The 19,715-nt window shown below is 30.7% G+C and overlaps 1 protein-coding gene across 3 annotated transcripts; it reads left to right on the forward strand.

Annotated features, from left to right (window-relative positions):
• The first annotated feature begins 169 nt into the window (after window positions 1–169).
• LOC132924280 (uncharacterized) lies at window positions 170–19,299 on the forward strand. 3 transcript variants are annotated; one of them, XM_060988486.1, is made up of 6 exons: window positions 170–422; window positions 5,486–5,639; window positions 7,751–7,898; window positions 12,026–14,107; window positions 14,177–14,569; window positions 16,428–19,299. In XM_060988486.1, exons 4-6 carry the CDS (start codon window positions 12,067–12,069, stop codon window positions 18,884–18,886), a joined length of 4,893 nt encoding a protein of 1,630 aa, XP_060844469.1. In that variant the 5' UTR covers window positions 170–422; window positions 5,486–5,639; window positions 7,751–7,898; window positions 12,026–12,066; the 3' UTR covers window positions 18,887–19,299. The 3 variants fall into 3 exon arrangements, with proteins under 3 accessions (XP_060844469.1, XP_060844470.1, XP_060844468.1); XM_060988487.1 differs by lacking the exon at window positions 5,486–5,639; XM_060988485.1 differs by lacking the exons at window positions 170–422; window positions 5,486–5,639 and adding an exon at window positions 7,205–7,636.
• Window positions 19,300–19,715: the final 416 nt, after the last annotated feature.

Below are 19,715 nucleotides of genomic sequence, written 5' to 3' on the forward strand. Positions count from 1 at the left end.
TGGGATCGGCGGGCGGGTGATGGCGTTGTGTGCTGAGTGGAAGGCAATCGAGCGACGGCGTCGCCGCACCGACGCGCAACGAACGTACCGGAACGGTTCGCGCACCGGTTCCGGACGGCAGTTCGCCTCCGTGGTCGTCCGTACGCGACGGCGGATAGGTACCTCCACCACCGACCGTCGACGCTCGAGATAACGTTGCTCCATAGGTCCGACGTTTAGTTATATTGCCGAGTGCTGACCGTTAATCGCAGTTACTTGTGCAGTCGAGTTATGCTCTTATTAGTCTTATTGCCCATCGGCGGCTGTGATCGTTGCAGTGATAATTAATAAGTTATAATTACCGCGGTACAAATGTACAAGATAGCGCTATGATAGATCATTCATAACGCACTGTACGGGCGACGCGCTTACATTGGTAGCTGGTAAGTTTGCGTTGTTTCCTAGAAACGGGAGGGCGCATACCCAAGTGTCGACTGATTGTTGTAGTAGCCGTGTAAATGGTCGGAATAGGAGCAGGGGCGGCTTTAGTTCTTTGCCTGGGGGGGGGCAAAATTTTTTTTACATTAATATTATACAAATTTTACATAAATAAATCAATGACAAAATTTTAACAAAATAAATAGTAAGATATCTAAGGCGGGCTATAGCCCCTATGCCCCCCCCCTAAAAGCCGCCACTATTTGGAATGGGAGATCCCTTACTTACAATCAGTATACTTACTGTGTATAAAAAAAGTATAATACATAACGGTTTTATAAAAGGACAATCTTTATTTATAATATTTATTAATTATTATAACTAAAATAATTATATGAAGAATTAATAATATACAAGTTCGGAAGTTTATTAATATTAGATATTAATAACAAATAATATACACTTAGAAAAAAAATTTTGATTACTGTAGCAAATTCCAGTGACCTTAAAAATGGATTATAAAAATATAAATACCTAATAAAAACTTAAGTGATTGTCGATAACAATTTGTGATCATCACAGAATCAATCGCTGTTCAAATAAATCCAATTATACATTTATACATTTCAGTTATTTTTGGTTTTGTTTTAGTTTCAACTTTTGATTACGTAAACGAAACGTATAGTAGACACCGATTCAAATGCCTAAGTATTGTTGGGTTTTTGATAACTATTAAATTTACGTTAATTATTAAGGTATAGGTAATTAATTATAATCCTGCAGGTAGGGCGCTATTTGGGAGGCGTAGGGTATACTTTGGGTCCCCTATTTTTTTCCGAGTCTTATTGGCAATAGCCTATGGGCCATAAGTATAGGGGCCTATAGGGCCTATGAGTAAAAATTAAAATATATTATTAATTGTTATGAATACTATTATAATGCGTAGGTATAAAAAATAAATGTATAATATAATATTATTATGTATCTATAGGACTATAGATAGGTAATAAATAATAATGCAAAATATTTATTATTTTTAGATTCTTATTAGATTATAAAATATAGTATAAATATAGGTGTATATAAATATATGATAGATACGTATCGGAGTATGTGGGTATTCCACTATTCCATTAAACAATAAATTATGTTTGTAATTCAGAATAATCCTATATTTCTAAAATTCTTGTGATGTCGTTACAGACTACCTACGGTTACATTTAGTATAATATTATATTTATATAATATTATAATATCTTCAATGGGTGACAAACGATTAAGTGATTTAATGGTCATAGCGATAGAAAAAGAAGATACTAACAAAATAAATTTAGACAAAACAGTAGATAGATTTTCTAAAATAAAAACTAATGTATTTTGCATGGAATATTGTATTATTATTTATTATAATATGTTAATAAATAAATATAATATATTAATTTTATTTGGAATAAATTGCATTGATTTAATTTAGTACTTAGTAGTAGTACTACTAGTACTTTATTATTAATATGATATACATGATATATCATTAGGTATAAATTATATTTAATTGTACACATTTATTAGTTGACATTTAGACTTAACAAAATAAATTAAGTACTAATACATTTTTATCATAATATGCTGTCTTATTTGTATAGTATTTATCAAATATTTGTAAATATAAAAAAAAAAAAAATAATAAAGAAATTCATAGCATGAATTATAATATTAATCAGCTAGGTACATTAGGGTTTAGGTACTTTGTCAATATCAATATTTTTCTGTTTTTCTAATAATGTGATTATGACCATAATATCTATCGTGAACATTGAACATATTATATAAATACCTATATACTGATATCGATATATCGAGGTGATTATTTAATAAATTCACATTTCATGAAAAACCTTGACATTTTCCAATATTGAAAAAACCTTCCCGGGCGTTTTTATTTAAGCTTAATAAGAGGACATGTCCCGTGAAAAGAGGACGTCTGGTATCCCTATACTTTATAAACTTAGTACCTATACTAAATATTTTTGGATCTATACCCAAAGGCAAATAAATGATTAATGAATAATTTGAATTCATTAAATATTAAAATATACCATTCAAGAGTTAAAGCGACACACAAATTATATCTGTATTTAATATTTTGAAAAAAGTGGCTTGATAAAAAAAAATTGGTCTGCTTAAATTTTGGCACCCCTATTATAAAATTCAAATGGCGCCACTGCCTAAAGGATAAAACTGATAAAAGTACTTCGTGTCTTCTTGAGCTTTATACATCAAATTCATGTGATTTTTTAAAAAAGTTGTTATAATATCACTTCTTGATATATTAGACATTGTAACTTGTAATAGCGAGGCCATATCCACATTTGGGATAACACGGGCTCGAAAAAACTGTCTAATTATATAAAAACAAAATGACAGTTAAAAATTTAACTCGTATTCCTGTACATTACGTATTTTCTGACGATAGAGAATAAAAAAGGTGAGGGTACGACATTTCAACTTGTCTGAATATTGTCTCAAAACAATTTAAACATCATTTAAATTTATATCACTTTTTTTTTATTTTGAAAATCGAATACAAAATCAAATAACAATAAAATATAAAACCGTTAACCGATATGTCATTCTCTTGAAAATATTATCCTCAATAATTTTTGTAATAGGTAGTATTGCTCTATAAGATCTATAAGATTACTCAAAAGTCTTAGAAAACGATTTTAGGTATTTTAAGCATTTTATATTGAACGTGGGTCTGAGAGAGAAAACAAATATTACGCCAATATCCTCTTAAATTATATAATCATAAATTATGGTGGAAGATATGATATAATTTTGATGTTTAATACGGCTAAGGTATTTATATTTTAATTATTTTATGCTATAATACTAGCAATAATAATTAATATAATAAAATATGTTAACAAATTACAAAATTTTAAAATATGGGTAATTTTAATTGTGTAGGAAATAAGTGAATAGAGTTATGAGAGGATTATTAAAACAACTACATCTTGTAATAATAAATTACTAATTAGCCACTGCCCAGATTAACAGCCCCCTGTTTTCTCCACCTTTAAAGTTTAAATACGACCATGGACCAAGGTCCAAGGCAAAACAAATAATACAGTATAGTTATACTATTATAGTTGATAAGAAATTTATACTAACTAAATATTTATTTTTAAAATAACATTATATATTATATTATAATATAATACAACTAAAAAGTAGAGAATCATATATTGTCAAAATACGCCAGTATGCCACTATAAACTAGCTGGAATATATCTGCTACTATATTTAGACAGTTTAATTTAATAATATTTTATTATGAATAATTTTAATTATTATTAAATTAATAAACATCAATATATTCTGAAAGTAAAAAAGTTCTTTAATTCCTATTTATTAATTGAGGCGGAAATGTATCTATACAATTTTTTTTATTTTATGTTTAGATGCTATACCAAATATTTATTGTCGAATTTTATTTGAAGGGTATTCAATCCCGATTGTGTTTTATATCAATAACAGATCTATCTTATGCCAATGCCTAATTGTACCGATTATCTATCCCAACTATCCTATAGTTATTGAATATAAATATATAATTTCAGTAAACATAAATAAATTCGCTATGAAGTTTACTTAAAAACGATTTTATCACTATTTTGAAATTTAACTCTTACCAAGACTCAAATTTTTAAAGAAGTGAAAAAATTAATTTAAAAATGTAATAAAGTAATTTTTAAACATATTTCATAGCGAAATCAAATATGTTTCTAGAAATTATATCTGATAAATAATTTAGTTAATACTGCAATAATTGGAAAAATATTGATATTTTAGATAAAAAATAAATAATATTCGTGTTGTCTTTTTGACGTATGGAATGTGGATACACGTACGGGATCGCTCTGTTATTTTTCACTACAATTCCATAGTCGTCAGTCACGCACATTAATAGGTAATCACTTACTACGCACACGCCACACATTTACACGATATGCACTCGCCTATAATGAACTTAAAAACGCACCATATTGAATTCTCATTTAATGAAAATTATATATACGAAGAAACCTATATAATAATATATAATGTTGACATTTAAAAATCAATTTATCTTGACCTTTGATCTCTGATCATTTATTATGATGTTTAATTATCATATATTATCAGTATCATGCTATATGTGATTTGTCATATAATTTAATGAAGCATATAAAATAAATTAGGAAATTGACAAACTAACAAAAAATAACTATGAGATTAAAATTATTCACATCACATCAATTGTATGATACGGTAAAAATCATTATACACTAGGAATTCATAGTTTATATTATAAATTAAAACAAATAATAAAAATATAAGTATAAAAATTGCTGCGATAAATTATTAACCATTTACTTATATAAAATAAATATTAATTTTAATAATTTTATAAAACCGCTTATATTTGTTTTACTCATACTTTTAACATAACTGTATGTCTCTTAGTTTTTATTGATCTTTATAACAACTGGGCTACAAAGGCCATTAGTTATAATTACTTAGATAATAGATTAAAAATAATTACAGTTTTATAATAGAATATAATATTTTAATTATAATAATTATATAGCCTCATAATTTATCAGCTTTAATATTGATTATTGCCAAAATTATGATATACTTTTTGAACAATTATATATTATTTTATAATATTTAAAATGTTAACTTTTGCTTTATTTTAAAAGGTCAAATCGTTGTTGTCAAGTTTAACTGATTAAATATTTATGCCTTATAAATTATAGTTATGTTTTAGAGTATAATATTTAATATAGCATAATTTTGATTTTGTACTAAAGATATTGAATTTTGAGCGGCTAATCCTCCCCACCCTCCCAATATCCCCTTAATTTGTTCCCTAGTCACTACCAAGAAGAATAAAGACCTGCGCACACCTGCGCACGCCCATCATGATCCTACACATTATAAAAATATACATACAATAGTCTATAATAATACTGCGCTATAATAGTATAATAATACATTATATTTTTTTTAATAATTTCAGACGTTGAACTAAAAATCAAATTACATTTTTTCTTATGAATTTATGTTACGAGACTAAAAATTGTTGAGGACTTTATCGATGAAAATACATGTTCGTGAGGCTATATAGAATTTACAAGTCTCGCCAGCCGACCGACATTGGTTATATTATATAGGTAATATATATATATATATATAGGTATATATATTAGTGAAAACAAATTCAATAGTATCTATGTATATCATCAAATAAGATTTAAAATTTTTATAAAATCATAATTACTATTGTTAGTTTTTTTCCACCCGATATAAGGTTATTTATATAGGTTTATTGGCTAATATCCTAATATACCTAATAGTATATGCGTAAGTAGCAAGTTTATTCAATAAAATTATTTATAATATAATATTACAACGTAAATATTATAATTTATTATTATATACTATATAGTATAATATAATATAAATACGCTCATTAACACTTATACAACAAATCAGTGACCGTGTGTGTATATGTAGGTACGTGGGACTGTGTGTGTTGTGTGTATTTGTAAGTTTAAAATATAATACTGTTTGTCTATATTACTGTATATATGTATTATATATACATACATACATACATTATAAATATGAATATAATATATGATCACAACCATGTGTATATCTGTACGTAAAAAACCTCTTTCGATGACATATAACATATTTATATGTATATATATACACATGATTTCTATGTACCATATACAAGCGAGTGTAGTATATTATGTACATAATCTCGGGAAAAGCAATCTTTTTCTCCTCCGCTCCTGTCATCGGCAACTATGCGGCGGCGGTGGCGGAGGCGGTAGCGACGGGCGCCCGTCGCCGCGACCATGGTGGCGGTGCTCTCTCCCCTCCAATCCACTGTTCCGCCGCCGCCGCCGCCAACGAGCGGCGGCGGCGGCGACGACGACGACGAAATCGAAATTCACTCTCCTGCAGCAAGCTAGACTCCTCTTCCTAATAGCTCTCTCCCCGGCGGCGGCGGCGGCCGAATCCATCGCCACCCGTCGCTGCCGCGAAGACCCGTCGTCGTCGTCGTCGTCGTCGTTCTCACTTCTTACCGTAGTCCACTGAACGCGTAGCAGCTAGACAGCCGCCGCCGCCGCCCCCTCCTCCACCACTCGCCGGCCCGCCGTTTCCAGCCATCAACACCACCCACCGCCACCACAGCCGCCGCGCTCCGCGGATCGGTCCGCAGCGGCTCGGCGGCGGTCGGCGCTCCCAGACCCGCGCGCGCTCAAAAACATCTAGCTCGACAAAGTACGGAGCTAGTGCGCTATAGCTAGCTACTGCTGCTATATGTATACAACAAAGTAGTAGAAGCGGCGGCGGCGGCCACTCACTACTACCGCCACGGCGGCGTACGAACGTACGACATTACGTATACGTTATTATTATACTATATATAGAGTATAATAATATATAATATTTTACTGTTATACATTCATTTGGCTAGCGCGTCCCTACCGCCCTCCGACCCAAGTCGTTTACCGTGTTGGCAGCGGCGCACACTACACTGCTGCTGCAGCTATCACACAATATATAGGTAGCCGAGTATTAAAAAGTCAACCTCCACGACACCGCCATGAAAAAATAATAACAATAACAATATCTACAAAATATTAACTATTATTATTATTATTATTATTATTATCATTATTTATCTATTTTCGTGCCCGGGACCTCCCCCGCCGCGCCGCCGTACACAATACACATTCGTTAGTGCGTTAGTCAAACTTGTTGTCGTAGTATTGGTATATAGATTATAATATTATTATGTATTTTATAACACAGCGGCACACTCGTATACGCTCACGGACGCACACGCACGCACAAGCTCGGCTCTCACAGACGCGCATGCACGCGCACCCGAACACACTCGCGCGCGCACACACACACACGGGAACACTGTAGCGCGCGCGCATATAATTATTTTATTAAAATATATTATTTACCCGATAGTGAACCTATAATAATAATGTATACAATAAATTTCATTCCGATAACAGAAAAAAAAAAATATATCACTAGTTTAAAATTATACTTCCACTCGCGTTAATTATTATAATACGACAATTTACGCGTAAATCGACGATGGTGACTAATTAAATTGATGTTATTATTCAGTCGTGTATGTGTATCGCGTCGTATTACACACGCATATTATTTTTTTATTATTGTTATTAATCGACGCTATTTTGATAAATCAATTTTTATTTCTCGGCAAATATTGAACAATAAGCAGCTCAGCGATCCGATTTCAGATACAAAAGTTTTTCGGCTCGGTTTGTCGCGTACGAGCTTATTATTACGAGTATTCAACGCCGACAGGATGGACGACGTTTGACACGAAAACGATCTCTCACGCCAACTTCGAAACATTATTACTTCAGGTATATTATAATACTAATATATTATTTTACTTTTTTTTCGTTGTTGTGATAACCGATTAATCATAATATTGTGTGAAAAAATAACGCTTGTACTTAAAAAATATTATAACATTTTGTTGTTTATTGCAATTCGTTAAATTGAATACATTGTGAATTCCGTTGTTTCTTTGAAATAATATTTATGAATATAATTTTTTTAAACTTAGGATGATAAGTTTGTTAAAGTTATACCCATTGCTTTATATTAATATGCTTCAAAATATTGTGTACATTATTTGATTGAAAATAAGATACAAGAATTTTTTATCTTTTGGCTATAATTTAAGATAAGAATAAAAAATACTTATAATATCAGAGTGTTAGAGAAAACATAATATTTTATAGGTATTTTTCTATGCTATTTATTTATACAAGGTCCCTAAATTCATAGATTAGATATCATAAGTATACTTTCCTCCTAATTCAATTACCAAATATTTTAAGTACAAACTGCATAATGAAAGTCATGTTTTATACTAGGAGTTTCATTTGTCCCCATACTGTAGGACAGTAACAATTTCAGTACATGGTACTGGTATCTTTTAAATTCAGGTCAGGTCATAAAAAACGTAATGGTTTTTAAAAATGTATCCCGTGTAGAGACGGATTTACACAATTGCCGCCACTAGACAAATTTTATTTTCCCGCCCCATTAAATTTGTCAACGAGAAAACATATTTTTAAATACTTATTTAACATACTTAACTACTAAAAAAATAAATCTTAAAGACTGATACTACACAATAATTATTGGATATGTTTATAGACTGTCCTAATCAAAAAAAAAGTATACCAATACAATATTTATTAAATTATAATGTATCACCATTTTTTTGAATAAATTGGCCGCCCTAGGCAACTGCCTACTTTGCTTGATGTTAAATCCACCACTGATCCCATGTATTAATTTGTGTATTGTGTAACGAAAAAATCAAACTTAAATAGAATTTTAGTAATTTAAAATTTTACACTGTAAAATATTGCAATGTACGATATTCAATGGTGTATTTACACCATTTATCTCCAACCTAATTTTTCATAGTAATTTTACTATGAAAACTTTTGTAAAAGAAACACACATCCTCTAAATTATGTGCTTTCATAATTCTTTTATAGTTTTTAAAATAATTCTAATCAATGATCAATGGATTAATAAAATATCTTTCCATTTTAACAATGTTAGAAAATCATCCACAAATATTGATAAAGAAATGATGACATAAGCATATATTTAACTAATAATAAAAATGTTCATACAAATGTTTAATTAATAGAATTAGCTTTGTTAAAGTTAATGATAAAAATAAAAATTAACTTCAGCATCACTTAAGGGTAAATAATTGTTGATAAAAATGTATACCTACTATAAATAATAATTAAAATATTTATAAACCTAGTATAGTCTTAAGAAAGAACTATTCATATAGATTAATTAAGAAAAACTATAAGGCCTGTTGCTCTCTGAAAAATAATGGTCATAGTTGCATTTATAGACAAGTAATATAACTAATTATCTTAAAAATATTATATATATCTTTGGATTAGAATTGTGGAAGAAATTAAACTATTACTGCCATGTTTTTAATATTACTATTTAGTACTGTGAAACGTTTCCTAACAGAACTTTAAATAGTGAATGTTCTTTTTGGGAACAAACTAATAAACTTTCTATATACTGAATCCTTTGAAGTCTGAATAGTAGACAAAAATGCAGCTACCAAACCAAGACTGTCCACTGTTTAGAGGTTTCACCGTATTATTTATTTTTTGAATAAATATATAAATATTTTTCTTTATGCTATTTTTTTTAAAAAACAAAATTTACTGTAAAGTAATCCAAAAATTTTAAAATTCAAATGATATATTTTAAATAATTTTTTTTCTTTATTTTAGGAATTAGAACAAAAATTAATTTTTTAAATTACAATTTTTTTTTTGTTTAAATTAATGATTTAATATCTAGTAATTTTTATGTAACCTTAGTTGCAAATAGAAGTTTTTCTTATTGAGATATTTTAAAATAATGTAAACAAATATTACTTAAAATCAGTGGCGTGTTGAAGTAGGCTTTTTTGAGGCAATTGTCAAGAGACCAAAATTGGAGATTTACCCTCAGGTGGGTACTGGACAATAGATTCAGTGTGATAAAAAGTTTTTAATAATAATATTTATATTTTAAATTGTTCAGCACGCTATTGGTTAAAATTAACATATGTATATATTATATATTTTAATTATAACATTGTATTTGTTATAAAAGAGAATGCTTAAAAAAGTCACAGTTTTCAACATTACAAAGTATTCTGTGTTTGTGATATTAAATTTAGTCTAATTTGCATTCTAAATGTTTATTTTGATGTTAATATTATGTTATTATAAAATTAGTAACCATTTAAAATAATTCTATTCTCAAAAATTATATTTACATAACTTGAAATTAAGTACCTTCACATATATTATTTCTTTAGTGTTATTTTTCAATGCACTAGTATAATTATCTACAATCCAAAACAAAATTAATCAACTTTTCACTTGCATTAGGTATTCAAAGAAATACATTATAGGTACTTAAATAAACTTGTAATAGGTAAATAATTAATAATAATATATGTTTTAAAATATTACTCATTGAGTCCAATGAATCCACATCAAAGTTTAATTTTACGTGTTGAATTATATTTGTTTGTGTTTAATTTAATTATTAATTAAACACCTTATCAATTTAATAATACAATATATACAGTTAAAAACTGAAAATTAAATTCATGTAGGACACATGTGTACTATGTACATGGGGTACAGATTAGCTTAATTTGTAATATTAATATTTGTTTTTATTCACTAAATGTCTAATACATTTTAATGAATATAATTAAAATTTAAAACTTAGTAATTTTTCTTATAATTATGATTAAAAGTACTTTATATTAAACTAATTACTATCTATTTAATTTTAATCCACTATTTTATTTTTGATCTATATATTACACGTTAATCAGTACTTTCTTTAACTAGTTAATTTTTGTTTAACACTTTCAGAGTTAAGTTATAAACATTTACTTATTAGTATCTGTATAAAATTTTAAAATAAGTGTAATAGTGTTAGATTCCAAAATATATAACTCTTAGTGTAATATATTAATGTTCTTGTTTTATTTTTAAATAATTTTATGTTCTATTTATAATATATTATTCGTATATGTATATATTTATTATATAATTGTACTAATTTAGTTATAATGCGGTATTTTCAATACTTTAAATTAAAAAAAAAAATTATTTAAGTATACATTTTCTAATCTATACCAAAAATTAATAAGAATTTTTTTAAGTTGTTTTGTTGGTAGGCGGTTGATATAATATGCTAAAATATTTTATCAATGTAATTCTGTATATAATTAATATTCTATTTATTATACAAATATACTTATGTTTTATATATTTTTGCGTATATATTGCATATAACAATAAGCTGTGCATCAAGATATATTTTACATCTTGTACATAAACAACATAAATCAAATGTTAATAATTTATATATTATAATATATAATGTAATAAATCTACCAAAAATGTACCATTTTAGCATCAATATACATTATTTTCATAAGATTATTTCACTTAAATTAGATCTCAATAATATTCCAACATATACTTTTCTTGATTACGGATACAACATCTATTTCATAACTCATTTACTTCTTTAAATATTAATACCTGCATAAAAAAATATATATAAGACTACCTCTTGTTTTGGAATATATTTGTTTAGTCCAAATGGTGTCTGTGAGATAAAATATTTTAATGATGGTGTTTATTTTTAATTTTGTCTCTATGTTTATAAATGAATAAAAAAACAAATAAAGGATACAGAAGTAACTATAAATATAAAAATCATTTTAACATAACATACATTTTTTCCAACGGGATGTTAAAAAGATGAATAACAATATATTTACCTTTTTAAACACAAGTTTTTTAATATAGTTAATAAAGTGAATATTTGCACAAATATTTTTATATTATATTATATACTATATATGAAACTTACTAAAGTAAATAATGATTACTGTTTATTTTATGTGTAGCTAAAAACGGCAGTATTGAAACTATTGCAGACGAAGACTCAATGAGCGACGTGAATAATGAAGTCAAAGCTGTTGGTGACGAAAATATTGAGGAGCAGCAGACGTCACCAAAAGTTGCCGAAGCGGACATTCCAATGACATTTGTAGAGACTGAGCCCGATTCAATAGAACACCGTAAGAAAAATAATGATAATGAAGAAAAGGAAGTTGGCCCGTCGAAAGAGGACGAGATGTCAACCACTCTACGTCTGGTAGGTGAGCCACTGGCCACACACGGGCCGTATACATTTTACAGTGCGTTAGCCTACCGTAAACGTGATGAAATAACTAAAAAGAAGAGACGGCGATGGAAAAAGCCTATGACAGGGGTGGACAATGAAAGTGATAACGCTGTCGAGTCTTACGATTCATTGTCATCATGTTGTTGTGCCAATAATGATGCCGGCAACGATTTGTGTTTCTGTGACGATGGGTCGTCTTCGTCATCGTCTCATTCTGAATGGTCCGTTGTGCGCATGAATCATTTCTATGCTGTCCGCCCATGGTATAGCAAGAAAAATAGCAGTAGTAATGACCGGCAGCAGCAGCGGCAGCGAAGACATCAACGAAAAAACTCCCAAAAATTATCGAAAACAACTACTGCGGCAGCAGAGAGACGTCAACATCACTATCAGCAATCTGTTTGTATTGGTGAATTGGAGTTATTATGGCGTGACGACAGCGTGGTAACGTCAACAACAGCTCCATCGTCTTCGTTACAACTCAAGAAACGTAATAGTAACAGAATTGTGCCACCTGCATTGTTAACAGAGGCGTCTAATGGCGGCGGTGACAGAGCAGATACCATGATAAATAGTAGTGCTATGGCCAGTTCAGATGATGACGACGGTGTTAGCGGTGGATTCGACGATGATTCGGCAACATCATTACCACGTCGTCGAACTTTGCCAAGACGCACTCGCCAGCCGTCAGCTAAAAAACTTGAGGCTGCAGAATCTTATGCCGCAGTGGCAGCTGCAGCATCGTCTGATAACCACCTCCCGTCACCATCACCGTACAACCGCAATAGGTTATCTACAGCTACGCCGTCGGATACTACCTCCGTGAGTGTTCCACTATTGTCGCCAGACACTCAGTATAATCATGGAAATGTACTGTGCAGCGTTCGGTTATACGTGATGCCTGATCAGACAGCCGCCGGTCGACTTGGTGGTGTACACGGTGAAGACGAAGTGCTAGAGATCAACACTTGGAATGCCAGTAGCGGTGCAGATAGATGGCCGAGTAACATTTTTATTAATGGCAGCAGTGGTGTAGGATCTATCTACAACGGTGGCGGCAGCGTTGACGATTATGGATATGGTAGTGGAAGTCATTCGTCAGGAACACTGCCATCCGGTTGTTCGGGATTAGTATTGCGGGCTGAAGATTTTGTCGAATGGGTTCGTGGTGGACTAATGAACGATGATGACGAAAATGAAGATACAGAGTCTGATGATGAGTCATCGGAATCAGAATGTAATGAAAATAACTCTAATGATCAAAAATCCAACAGGATAGAAATTTCGAAACCTATTGATGAACAACTATCGGAACTATCATCATTAGTAACGGATATAAAGGGTGATGTAAAACAATGTCAGAAAGATAAATTAAAAACTTCACTAGACGATAAAAACAGTGAAGTGAAATTAGAATCGACTCTGACCAAAGATGTGGTAATAAAAGAAGAATTACTTTCTGTAATTCCAGTCGAGGTGAAAAAGGAACAAGAAGATCTAACAGCAGCTGTTGATCTTGTAGTCGATGGTAGTAAACCAATAAAGCAAAACCTCGACAGTAGTAACAGTAGTTGTTACTCAAAATATACTGTTGATGAGGCTGTAGAAGCAGAACATGTCCCCTTAGCTGCAGCTAGAATTCACAAAAAGCATTGTGAACGTGTTACTTACCGTCATCGTCACTGCCATCGTCAGCGCCATCGTTTAAATCATTGGTCATTGGTTAATGGTGATAGCACAAGTACTGTTGCTAAGAAAAATGATGATCACCATGATAATGTATCAGGGGTGATAAATAAAGGTACTAATACACTATATCTGGTTTAATGACATTTTTTGTTATTTTTACTATTTTTTATTTTTTTTACAGTTGAAAAGAAGCAAGACAATGATCAAAAATGCTGCTGTTATTGTTGTAAACGTCGTCAAAGTTACCAACGTAATGACAAAAGAATGAAAAGCAATGTTAGTGGTGGTAATAGTATGAAACAACGATTAGTGGTGATGAGCTACTCTAGATACTGCCGATATAGAGCACAATTACAACGTAAGCGTGAAGAGCAAATGAACAAGGGAAATACTGCTGTTGTCATAGATGATGATAAAGAAAAGTTGATAACACCCACATACCGTGGAATAGATTCAATGACTCGAGTTTTATTTTGTCGAGACACATATGATTATCCGGCTGAACTTCTATTAGAACCTTTTAATGCACAACAAAACCATCAACAAAACACTGCAGTGTTGGTCAACCATATGGGTATGTGTATATTCATTGTCATATTTATTCCAGTATTAGTATTTATTATTAGTAATCATATAATACAAATTAAAATAATGTATCATTTCATAAATCTTAAACTAAGACAAGGTTTAAGAAAATGTGTACTCCCAACATTCAATTAGTGTGCTAAAAGTTTAGAAACATAATAATTATTATTGATCAACATTATAAAATTTGAAAAATTCCCAAAATTTAAGATTTTATCTTAGTGTTTATGTCAACAATTAAAAACAACTGGCTTGTAAGTTTGATGAATTTTAATTTTATATGGTATTTTAAAGGACTTAACAATTTAAATTAAAAAATGTTAAGAATATGTAGAATGATTGTATTTTAAGTTTATTATTTTTTTATTCTAATTAGAACCTATTTATTTTAAATAATTTTTAATTATGTGATAACACATTTTTATTGTCTTATTTTATTTTTAAACTCATTTTCTATAATTTATTCGTTTTAGTTAAACAATAATGGTTAATGAAGTATAATATTATACATCATGTATACTGATATAAAAATTATCTAAATGTGAGTAGTATAGTTTTGAACTCAAATTTAAATTATAGTACAAATAATAAATATTATATTACATATTAATAAAATAAAATATTATTAAAACAATTTATACATAATTATGGCTCCTGATAAAACTTAACAAGAATTATATGAAAAATATAAAATTATTACATTATTTTTATAATTTTACAATACATTTTTTTTTTAATATTACCCAAAAAATAAGTATTTTTTTTTTTAACTGAAATTTAGTTATTATAATTAATTGAATCAAGGTCAATTTTTAATTTAATTTAAAAATAACAGATATTTTTTTGTTTATTCTATACACTGTGTCCCAAAAGTCCCTAGGCCTTAGTATTTCCATGCAAATTAATTTATTTAAGTGTAATTAGTAAAGCAAAAAATTCTAATTGTACCTATAGCATACATTTTAAATTTATTTTTCTAAACTGCATATTTTTAAAAAAATGTATCTTTTTAAATTTTAAAGAAGGATATTATTTGTATTCATGTTTTTAAGAAAAATGATTAAAAACTGACCAATTTATGTAGATATTAGGTACTTAGCATATAAATAAGTACCCTATTTCATTGATTTTCTAATTTTATTAAAAATTGTATTTAAACTTTTTTGTAATATCAATGAGCTAAATAGGTCAGAAAAAAAATATTGACCATATCATAAACGTCTTAGAAGTGTAGTTGAATCTCCATAATAATCCGTACATTATTGATACATAGAACTTGAAGTTAGTAAGCAAATTAATAAATAATACGTTCATAGAATTTTACACCAAATAAAATAAAGACATAGAATAAGAAAAGATACAATATTTAGAGATAAATTATTTTTATCGACAAATTAATTTTAAAACGAAAATCAGCGTTCTAATCGAGATTGATTAAATCATGCGGTTCGTGTTTTGCTAACATATTTAATGATCTGAGATATTAAGGGTGATACTGGACTTTTGAGACACATTGTTGTATTTTTATTTTTTCTCTTGAATTTTCAATTACTGGTTTATGTATAAATACAGTCGAGTTACGATAACTCGAAAAACTTGACAATTCAATTTTTTTTATATTCCCTTAGACTTTAGAGGCTTAGAAATATAAATTATACATAAATTAATATAAATTTGAGTTAGATATCACGAAGCGAATTTTTATCTCCCTTTAACTTCGGATTATCGCGACTCAATGTATATAATTACAAATATATGTAAATACTTAGTATTTGTTATTATTATAATCGTGATGTTATAAATTATTCGTATTATCATTTATATGATGTTTGTCATTACTTTTACAGCGCCTAAACTCAAAGGGTGGCCTTCTCATCCAGCATCCTGGATGTCATTCCGGTGGAACCGAGTGCGCCGTCGGTTACGTCACCTAGAACGTGGTGGTGACAGCAATGATGACCGACGTAGACGTCATCGACGCCGAAAGCTTAAGAAGAAATGCAGTCGACAACAAAATGGAGCCAGTGGAGCGACAGTGGGGATGAATTATTCTTCATCAACCGATGATGACGATTCAGACGATTCGGATTCCGATGATGCGTCTTCTGCGACAAACGATGCTGCCACAAACACCACTACCGAAGCTTCGACCTCAGATTCAGATAGCGTACCACCGCCATCTACAGTAGTATCTAAAACTGCCAATAAGAATAATTCCACCACAAAAGTTAACATTCATCATAGTAACAAAAAAACTATCTCAACATCATCTACCGGTAACATGATCGTAATTAACGGCGCTACTACTGTATCTGCAGCTGTGATTAACAAACGTCCAGCGACAGCTGTCGGGCAACCTGGTCAGCAACAACCGACTAAACGTCGCCGCGTTGTATATACCACAGAACAACTTCAAAATCAACAACCGCGAGTAATTTACCAACAGCAGCAATCACATCCAAGACCTAGACAGCCGCAGCAACAGCAGCAGTCTAGTCACCGGTCTAAACAATTGGAACAATTAAATCAGCTTAGCCAATCACAGCGTCAACAACACATCCTCGCTGCTCAACAGCAACAACAAAGACTACAACCGTTAAACAGGCGACTGCCACCACCTATTTCATCATTACAATCTTCAACAACTAGAATAATACATCATCACTTACCACCTTCGGTATCTATTATGCCAGTCATAGTCCCATCTAGTAATAGTTCTCCCCACCAACAACTACAGAAATTCAACAATCGACTACAAAATCGGCAAAAAATTCATGCTACGGCTACAGTTTTACCGGTCACTTCTCAGCGAAGAAATAACATTGAACGACAACAAACACCACTTCCACCTGTCATAATAGAATACGACGATGACGATGACAACCGAGAGTATGGATCTGATGATAATGGTCGATACAGAAAATCTACAGTGGCAGCAGCTATGGAAGCTTGCCAAAGACGTGTTTCACGCCAACATTTTAATGATGAGCAAAGACAACAGCGAGAAGACGAAGAGAGGCAGCGTCGGTGGCTGGTAGATGCTTTGCGATTGGGTGGGTTAGAAGTGACAGCAGTACCTTTAAATGCAACTACTAACAGTGGAAATAGTGTTGGAAAAGAAGCTAGTGCTGCGGTAACTTCACAACAGCGTCGGCGGCGTGGTGTTTCATTTGAATCATTATTGTCCACCAATAATGAAGACTTCAATGGTGGCGTTCGGAACGAGCCATGCCACGGTGGTACTGACGATGACTCAAATTTAGATTCAGACTCAGATTCTGTAGTGATGACCGTAACGCCTGATGTTGTATGCCTATTAAACAAGTCTCAGCAACATCAACAGCAAATATCTCATCAAAGACAGACATCGCCAGGAAGTGGTTCCACTTCAACAACCTCGGTAACAATGAGTCATCACCATCAGCAACGAAGGCGGTCAGTTAATATGAACCACAGTACTATTGGTGGCCAACAGCATCCTGCAGCAGCAGCAGCAGCAGCGTTGCATGACAAAATAAATCGAGCAATTGATTCACTGAAACTACAACAGCAGCAACAAAAGCCTAACGAAGACACACCAGTCAGTAATAACGCTAATAACGTATTATTGACCGGTAGTACTAATAATAGAAATCCTATTAGTGATAATAATAGGCAACAGCAAAGACTGCGTAAAAATGGTGGTGTAGTCCGGCAACAGCAGACAGCGGCACTATTGGACCTTACTGTTAAGCCGTCCACAGCATCAAACACCACAAGGCAACAAAGATCAACATCAACAATCATGAACAGCAACCTACAAAATCAGCAAAACCGAAAAGGTTTAATACCATTCCATTCTACTACCACTACAGGACCGTCAACTCCTGCGACTAACTTGGAAATCACAATTGTACCTGTTACAACTTCTGTCCCTACTAATTCATCGAGGCTTCTCTCACAGCAGCAACATAAACGTAGTTCGTCAGCAGCAACTCATAATAGTTCTGTTGCTAATTCTTCTGGTCCGATGACGGTTAGACAACAGCTACAACGCCGGAATGCAGCAGCAGTTTCAACAGCTTCTGCATCGGCATCAATCGTAGACATGTTATGTGGAGGCAGAAGTCGAAACCATCAACAGCGTAATGGTAGTAGTATGTCTGTAACAGCAACATCTACTATTACTACTACTACTTCTTCTACAACATCTTCTTTGCATCAAAATCAGCAGCAGCAAATGCTCATAATGGCTGCTACTGCAATGGTTGCTCATCAACAACAAAAAACTGATAAACGAAAATCACAACCAAATAAAAAAGATTAAGGTGACCATCTACTAATTGTTCACAGTGTAAAACAATAGTTTAGAAGATGAAGACAATACAATTTTGTATTGTATATGAAGTATAATTTATTTATGCATATATATTATAATCATAATATATTATTATGTCCTATAATTTTAAAAATAACATGCATGTTAGAGTTAAGTATAATGTATCTGGTTTATTTTCTATAAAAAATCGTAAACAATGGTGTGTGTGTGAGTGTGTATGTGTGAGTGTGTATGTGTGTGTGTGTATGTGTGTTTTTGTTTGTTTTGTTACAACTATAACATTATTTTTTTTTCAACTTATAAACTTAATTCATAAATATATAAAATATATATAATGTAAAATGTTAATGGTATTAATAATAAAAATTAAAGAAGAACAATCAATTTTATTATAATAATTATATTGGCATTACAAATTTATTTATTTACATTAGTATGTTATAAAGTACCTGTGTATATACCTGCTGTACATAATTAAATAATATGTTGGACCTTATCAATTTTATATTATATAAAATAATAGTATGTATCTAATATGTAGGATAGGTTAAAATTTTTCATTTTATAAAGTTTTTCATGCAGTTTTAAAATATAAACTGTTAATATACAATACATGTATTGAAAAAATAACATGAAATATTGCAATTATGGAAATTGAATTATTTGATTTAAAATGCTATGTTATTATTTAAACATTAAATGTAAATATAATAATTATCACAATTTATAGGATAAACACATAGTTTATGTCTGTTTTATTTGGTAGATTAATATTATTTTGTATTGACATACATATTATTATTTATTAGATTCTTTC

Source organism: Rhopalosiphum padi, chromosome 3 (genome assembly GCF_020882245.1).
Source record: "Rhopalosiphum padi isolate XX-2018 chromosome 3, ASM2088224v1, whole genome shotgun sequence".
Classification (NCBI taxonomy): domain Eukaryota; kingdom Metazoa; phylum Arthropoda; class Insecta; order Hemiptera; family Aphididae; genus Rhopalosiphum; species Rhopalosiphum padi.